We start from the raw sequence: 8,498 nt of genomic DNA, 5'->3' as shown, positions 1-8,498 counted from the left end.
GCGGGGTGTGAATGGCGGGGCGCGTCCGCTTGGGCTTCGTGAGGTTTTATCTGATAAACCGGCGGAACTGGCTGCCACAGGATATTATGGTAAACAGCTTTGCTGTGTTTGAGAAAAGGCAGATTAGACACGTAGAAGTCAAGACAGCACTGGCAGTGCTGCCGGCATCAACCTTGGCGAGCGCATGTTTTGACGGCGCCCACTAATCTGTTGCTGGGATGAGGAGGGGATTCCCTTCCCCTCTGAGAGGCAGTTTAGGGATCGATGGGAAGGGCTGACTGCCCTAAGGACTACCAGTGTGGCAACTAGTACGTTTTAACAGTCGTTATTATCTTAATTATCCCTTAAGACTTTTTCTATGCTTCAGCCTGAAGTCTCAGTTGTAGAGTTCATCATTTTTTTTAGTAAATCCTGGAAGAGCTGGTAGCCTTGTGTACTTTTATAGTATAAGGATACAGTATATCCTTATATTATAGGATGTAACTATCTAAAGGTGTAGTTTGAATTTTTTGAAAATAGACCTTTAAATACTTCTGCAGCAGCCTCAGAAACTTCTGGAGGGCTGAGCATGTGAACTGTGCCAGTGTCTGGTGCTTTGGTCTGAATACATAAGAATTGGGACTGGGAAGATTTCTGCCTTTGGCGCAGCTTAGTGTGCTTACAGCAGCTTACAGTTGAATTTCCATAAACTGGAGAAGGGTGCATCCACCTTCTTCTTTTAACAGAGGTGTGGTCCTTCGGGCGGCAGGTCCCGGCATGCAGCGAGGCACAGCTCTTGGATGAAAGTGCAATGTTGCACGATCTTGGCAGTTGTCACCTTCAGAAGCTTTAGCTTCATGTAAAAAATGTTTTATTCTATACTAAACTCTGCCTGCATGAAGGGATCTAAGGAGGGAGACAGGACAACAGCTTCAGAACAGCTTAAACCCCATCCAGTTCTGGGAGCCTGTGGATTATTACAACTAAATGCTGCATTCTGAGTAGAGCAGAAACTCTGTTGCTTGCTGATGAGTTCCAAAACTGTTCAGGGAAGAGAAAGAGGGTGATGAAAACTCTGAGGAAGACTTCTCCTCATTTTAAACAATTACATAAATTTTCTTAGGTCTTCTTGAGCAAAATCCCTATATATAGATATATCCAGTAAAGGAGTGTTGTGAGAATTGTCAGGATGCCTGTGGTTCTCTGCTGTAATTAAATCTCATGATGAAGTTTGAGTATAGATTTTTCTTTGGTTTTGTTTTTGCTAACCCCAACAGGAAGGCTTTGTCTGTGCTTTCACAAAACAGTTTGCTTGCCTTGTTTATTAACATTTATTCTCTGCAATAGGAAGTAGACTGTTACTGGATAGGATAGTTCTGTCTCATCTGCTTTCCCCTGTATGCAAATCTGTCAAGAGGGTAGTAGGTTTGTGTGTTTTTAGAGCAGGTTATCTTGAAAAGCTGCTGGTGATTTCAGCTGTGCCAGGTATTTAAAAATAATACAGAAGATCTGTGCTTTGCATCTGCTTCTTTAATTCATTCTACTGTTCAGTAAGATATGGGTCTTAGAAACTTGTCTGACACTAACATTTGCTTTCATTTTTAATTGTGCAAAGTCAATAGGCCTTTTCTTTGTTTTGTTTCATTTTGCTGTCTTCAACAAGCTGAGGGCCCTGTGAGCCTTCTCTTCAGATCTTCAAATATCTCTGTGTGGGAAGTGTGGGGTCACCAAGAGTGTGGTTTCTCTATGTGTGAACAGTGTGGGTCAGAGGCAGTGTTTGTTTAGTGAGATCGTTGTCACAGGGAGCATGTAGAACTTCCTGAGTTTGGGAGGTTTCTTCTCTCTGGAAGCTGCCAGCGTGCTGGGAGCTGTGCAGCTTGTGCAGTGGAGGGCAGTGTGACAGAGAGCAGTGTGATGTGCAGTTCTGCAGCACTGCCCAGGGATGGCTGACGCTTGGAGATGGTGGTGTGGTCTGACAAGTCTGCAGGTTCCGGCACCTTCTTGCCTTTCACTAAGCTGAAGGCCAAGGCTGCTTGGTCAAGAAGTATAGCACTTGCTGCTGAAACGTTCTTATTTTTTCTTAGTTGACCGGTATTTGCAGAGCTTTAACTCTTGCTAAATAACCAGTCCTCTGTTTAAGTACAGGAATTGCTCTACTACCTTTTTTGAGCTCAGAGGTATTGATTATATGTATGCTGTAACTTTGTGTTTTTCAGTTTCTTTCCTCTTTTCCTCCTTAGCTTGTCAGTAATGAGAAATGAGCATGGCTTCTCCAGATGGCTGGTGATTTGAACTCTTTGCAAATGATACCTGGTTCACTGCAATCATGCAGATTTTTAGCTTGGTTTTTACTTTTTGTTGGTAGCTGTTGTCACATGCCAGCAGCTGGAGTTCTGCACAGCCTTGGCATAGGTCTTCTATTAAGAAAAACTTGCAAGTTATACATCATCAAACGAATAACTTTGAATAACTTCTACCTGAAAAGATTTAATAGATAATTACCCTGGTGAAGTTGAATTTCCTATTCATGCCATAGCAGGTTTATTTTGGGGAGGAAGGGTTACTAACAGCAGAGATGTTGTGCAGAGATAACAATGTGGGGGTGTTCGGATAAATGCTTCCCTGCAACAGGGTGTGATCAGGGTGCAAACAATCAATTATGGAAAACCTGGATGAAGTGCTACTCAAAACACTTAGAAAAATGTTTCATTGAACATTTTGGCAATAGGTACAGCTTCAGAAAGGTATGTGTCCTTCCTGTTAGATGTGGAACAAGGCTGTTTTGGATGGCAGTGATTCCCAGTTCCTGTTTGGTTTAGGCTTCCATTAGTCTGTGGCCATGCTAATGTGAGCTTTGTAGTACCGAGCCCTGGTCCGATTGTCAGAGCAGTCAAAATTCCTCACAGAATGGGAGGCAGGCAGTGGTGTTATTGATGTTACACATGATGTGCAAGTGGAATTCAATAGAGTGCTGAATTCAGAGCTATGTTCTGAGCACTTGTTAATTCACAGGACACGCTCAGCTTTGGCTCTTCCCCTAGCCTCCTGATTGTAAATTTGCTTTTAGGTATTATTCTTCTCTGACCTCTTGACCACAGTTCAGAAGCTGCAGTTTGAGGGTGTGCTGAGGGCTAGAGGAGAGGGGGAACAACTCCCACCTCCCTGCGCTGCTACTAGAAGCATCCTAAGTCTTGGGGTGACTGTGCTTGGTCAAATCTCCAAGGAGAATGCTGAGATGAACAGTCAAGGTGGATGGTACCATATGATCTGCTGATCTTTATGCAGTGGATGGGTAAAACACTGTTATGTTCCCTGACCCCCAAGATGACTGTATTCAAAGATTTGCTGTGTTTGTTTGTCGTAGGTGTGGGCAAGAGCAGTTTGCTGTTGCGTTTTGCAGATAATACCTTCTCAGGTGAGTGGTTTGTTTCCTTAAATAAGTGAAATGCTCCAGGTTTGCTCCAGTGCTGCTGGTTGGTGAGGAATCTGTGTTTGCCCACTGATAGCTGGGAATACATTGTGCTTTAAACTTTGCATCTCTTGGTGTAAGCCTGTACGGGCCATCCTGTCTGATCTTCACTTGCAGTTGGAAGTCCCTGAGTATTGAAATACTGAGGTGGTTCCAGAAACAGCTTAGGTGGTTTAGGTTATGCTGTACTCTCTGCAGACTTCCTATTGGCCATTTGGGATTTAGATTGATTATTGTGGTAAACCACTTAAATTTGTGATATAACCAGTTTATTGGGAGGAAAGTCTTAGAACAGACTGTATTCAAAGTAAGTGTTTGTACAAGCATTTAAAGCAAAGTGTTATCTCAAAATTTTCACAAATGAAATGCTCTCATAGTTGCTGTCTATTTCTTGAGCTATTTGGGTGCATACTCTTTATCATTGTGGTTGAAAAATAATAATTTTATGTTGTAACACTGAGCTTTTAATTTTAGGGGTGGCATGGGAGAAGTGGTTTTATGGCTAGGAAAAAAAGCTGTTAGCTGCAGATAAAAATATGCAGATCAGCATGATATAAGGCATTTTAAACAGTAAGCAGATATGGGGAACCTTGTTCTGTCCAGTCTGAGAGCTGCTGCCAACTAGTGTTCAAGTAGTGTGCTTTGGGACATCCAAAATAAACAACACTTAGGTTCTCACTTACCCACACTTTCCCTCCAGGCAGCTACATTACCACCATTGGAGTGGATTTTAAAATCCGAACAGTTGAGATCAATGGAGAGAAGGTGAAACTCCAGATCTGGGACACAGCTGGCCAAGAACGCTTCCGGACTATTACGTCAACGTGAGTAACACTGGGCTTTGTGCTGTGCAGCTTTGGGTCTGGATCTCGTAGTCCAGAGTTGGGGTTTAGATATTTAAGTGTTGCAGTAGATAACTAATGATAGCTGTGTGGTCTGTACAGTGAAACTTCTCTCAGCTGTTTCAGAACCGACCATGGTGGTGATACTCTGGCAAGGTTTGGAACTGGGATTTCAAAGTTCCTCCACCCTCCACCAAAACCCTGGTGGCTTTGTCTTATTTCCCTGCTGCTGGTTTCCAAATGGTAGAACTGGAATTATTAGACTGAATGTAGTAGAAAACTTGTCTCTGTGCCTGTCCAAGTTCATCCTCTGATTGAATGCACTGCAGAAGCACGGAGTGCAAACCCTCTGTCAGTGTCGTATAACTAATGAACAGCTTGGAGATCAAAGAGTAGGATTTCTGATCCTTGGTTTTTCTTTAGGACAAATGCTTTAGTAGCTATCTTTGTGTGGAGTTATGCTGAAGTAGATGCCTACATGATATTAACCTTTTCCTTGGTTGGAATCAGATTCAAGCTCATTGTCCTTTTGAACAGCATGTGCAGAGCTTTTCCTGTTCCTGAAGAAACCACACCCAGAGCTGCAGTGATGGGAACTAAGAATAAAATGTGTTTGTAAACTGACTGCAGTAAAGGTGGACCGCTTACTGGGGAAGAGGGAAAAGTACACTTGGAAATGGAACTTTTGTTTCCTTGGGTATTAACCAAAATAGTAATTCTTGAAAGACCCATGTGTTTTACTTGGTCTTTCATGACTCACTTCTCCTTTAGTTCTTGTTTGAGAGGAGGATAATTTTCAGCTGATGAATTAAGTTACTGAGACCTGAAAATAATGAGATTGGTTACATCTGTGTTATAGCTGAAGCACTAGAAATGGCCAAGTTTAACGTGATGTGTGCACTGCCCCTTTCCTCTGCGCTCCTATGCGGATATTACTGGATTACTTCCATTGTTTCTTAAGTGTTTAGCTTGAAAAAAAACTCAGTTGCCTCTTGTAGGGTTCCTTCGTGGGACATCACTTCTTATTTCAGTGCTGCAGGCAGCTTTGGGAAGGAAGTGGTGAGGGGGAGGCAGCCGTGCAGTGCTGCAGCCCCTGTCAGCTGTGACAGGCTAGTCAGAGTGCCCTGATTACTGCTGAGTCAGCAAATGGCCTTCCTGTTCGCATATTCCCTGAGGCGACTTGGAGCTCGGTAATGAGCATTGGGTCGTGAGGCTGATGCCAGCTAGCTTAGAAAGCCATGGTGTATCCAGCATTGAGCAGGGAATACCAGCAAAGGAGGATTCCTTCTGTCAGTGGGAATAGCTACAGATTGGACTTTGCAAGCATGTAAATTCTTTTCTTGATTAACATTTAAAATAGATAAGCTGAAACAGTTTGAGGCATTTGTGCCATGACCTGTTGGAACTCTGTTGCCACTTCCTTTTGCATAGCTTTTTTACTCAAGTGAGGTGTATTTTACTTTGGGGGGAGCTAAAGTTTCGAGGTTTCTGCCTTAGCTCTGGTAGTTACACAATCCTCCATGGTCAGGGAAAAAGATTTGCATTTTGTGCAATTCTAAGAAAAGAAGTTCATGTATCTAAGTGCATTTGAATTGTTGAGGAAAACGGTTTGGGAATGCTGTTTACGTTGAGACGAGGGCTCCTCTTGCTAAGTTGGCTGGCTGTGCCTCTCTACTGTTCCTAATCATATCACCTATAAAACCAGGAGATAACAAGAGTTGGATTTTAGAAATGGTTCTGGCTGGGTTGGTTTTTTTTCATTTATTGACAAAGTACTGTAACCAATTTATTTATCGTAAACTGAGTGACAAATCAAGTAACCTTGTTTTTTCTTACAAAAGAGCTTGGCTGTCAAATCATGGGTGGAGTGTGAGTGCCCTGTCAACAGATTGTAGTAGTCTGCCTAGTCTTTGACTAGATTGAGGTTTAGACTGAAGTTAAGAACATAAAAGGTGTTCCTTCAGTATTACAGTAGGTCAGGGAGTCCCTTTACAGTGAAAGGCAGAGTTCAGATTGATGTTGAGCCAAGGCTGGCAAGAAAACTTGAAATTAGAGCCTATCTGGTAATTACAGTAATAGGTTGGAACTGCTGCTGTGTGGACTTAGAACTGCAAAATGGTAGAGGTGGTAGGAAGTTAATAGTGGAAAATTGGGAAACATTAAAAGGTTGTACTAGTTTGATTTCACTTGACTGTAGCTACAGTCAAAAGCTGAAGAGCAGAATAAAACTGTTAAGGAACAGAAATCAAGTTGATCTGGAGTACTCTACAGAAGCTCAAGAAAATGAAACTAGATCAGAATTGTGGACTAGGAAGTATAAAGGCAACTAGTTTTATTGTCTTTTAAATGTGGAAATACTGGGATAGCTGGTGCCTTCTGGGAGGAGAGGCTGATCTGTGTGAATTTGGTTGCCATGGAATGTCATCCAGATTAAATTTTATTTAAATTCACCAGGGATTTAGCATGCCAGGATGCAGCTGTATTAGCAGGAATACTTAAAATGCATGAACAGCCAGTCCCCTGTAGACAGGACTACTTTGTCCTAATTCAGGACTGTGGGTTTAGGATTCAAGCGTTATATAATAGTTGTCAGATGCCAGCTCAGGAGTGATAGCAGAGGGATCTTCTGCCATGGTTTCCTGTGGAATGGCATGTTCAAGAGAGGGATAAAATTTTTGAGATGATAGAATTGCTGTGTCTTGTAAGGCAGATATGACTAAAAGACTAGTGGTTAAAAGACTAGTCTGTCTGACAATAGATGTGCTTCCAACAACCTGAAAGATGAGTATGAAACCAGATTATTAGAAGTCTCTGGAAATTGTTAGAATTCTAGATGAATGAAAAAATGAAGGAAATGTGTGCTACAAAGTAGTGAAATATGAACAAAGAAGCTGGAGTAAACCAGTGACCTGTCTTTCACATTTGGCAATTAACATGTTTTCCTGAAAACAGCAACATATGGGTCCTACTGGACTGACATAGTGTCTCTCTGAAATCTGACTTAGCTACTGCTGTGCTCCAAGAAACTGGTTGTTTTAACTCCAGATGTTAATATTGGGAAGCAATTGCTAGAGGGAATATGAAAACTTTCCCACTGATATCTTGCAGTAGGGAATGCCCCAATGAATGGCAAATGTTCCCTTGTGTTTACCAAGGCCGTGTTCAGGGACATGGGGGAGGATGCAGGTGGCTGAAGGACATGTTGAGTTTGGGTAACCCCCAATTTAATTCTAATAGTAGAACAAGCAATAAGGTGTTTATTTCAATGTAAATGTTGGCTTTCTTAAGCCTTTTCCACACCAAAGCTAAATGTAAAGCCTCTATATCTAGGGAACTCTTCAAACTATATGGGAGATTGTTGGCTATTACCAAGCAGCCAAGGGCATACACAGGTCAGGTTTGGTTGTCTTTGACCTCAGGAGGATACTTTCATGGATACCCTTAACATGACTAACTGGTCTAGAACATTTTTTTCTGTTATTTCACTGAGGTACTTCTACCAGCAGATGCTGGCTTTGGGGGTTTGCAGAGTACATGGCAGAGCATACCCACCACACAGATGACAGCCAGCATCAGTCAGTCTGTAACTGGGAGCCTCAGACTGAGGACATCAGGTCTCTTCTGCTCTCATTTCTGTGGTCTCCATCTTCCCAAAAATGTGGATGGGAAGGAGATAAGACATTCTTTCCCTTGTGTCAAAGTCTCAACTACCTCCTGGTTGCCAAAAGCACAAAATTTACACCTACTCCTCCCTGAATGCCAAAAGCCCCATCTGTTCCCTACTTGCCAAAGCCCACAACTTGTTATAAAAGCAATTCTGCACTGCATCATTCTGGAAGTTGAAGTATGGGATAGGATAAATCAGATTTTGTTTTCTAGTACTGTCCTGCATTTGGGATTGGAGAAACTTTGCTGTACTTGTTAAGACTAAAATGTTTTCTAGGATGAAGAGCCGTATCTAACAACTGATAGAAAATAGCATGACCAGCTTTTTGAGAAAAAAATGTGTGCTGTGGGACATAAGAGTTAGAGAATAACAGGTAGTCATGGTCTTATCTCTCAGGCTTATCTCTCTTGGTAATGACAGCCAATGGAGAAAATGACATTTCAGTGTAGATGAGAGGTCAGCAACCTTTCTAGAATGACGTGCCAGACAATTTTCCCTTCCAAAAATAGAAGCTGTGTATGCTGGTAGGAACTCAGCAGGA

At 42.2% G+C, this 8,498-nt stretch overlaps 1 protein-coding gene across 1 annotated transcript in view; it reads left to right on the top strand.

The window, feature by feature from the left end:
• RAB35 (RAB35, member RAS oncogene family) overlaps nt 1–8,498 on the top strand; it is a 16,810-nt gene that overhangs the window by 2,751 nt on the left and 5,561 nt on the right. The window contains exons 2-3 of the mRNA XM_008641643.2: nt 3,344–3,394; nt 4,149–4,272. Of these exons, the coding sequence (XP_008639865.2) occupies nt 3,344–3,394; nt 4,149–4,272 (175 nt within the window). The remainder of the gene's footprint in view (nt 1–3,343; nt 3,395–4,148; nt 4,273–8,498) is intronic.

The sequence above is a fragment of the Corvus brachyrhynchos genome, unplaced genomic scaffold (genome assembly GCF_000691975.1).
Source record: "Corvus brachyrhynchos isolate BGI_N302 unplaced genomic scaffold, ASM69197v1 scaffold1359, whole genome shotgun sequence".
Taxonomy (NCBI): Eukaryota; Metazoa; Chordata; class Aves; order Passeriformes; family Corvidae; genus Corvus; species Corvus brachyrhynchos.
The sequence above is the reverse complement of the archived record's forward strand: the minus strand, read 5'-3'. Positions and strand labels throughout refer to the sequence as shown.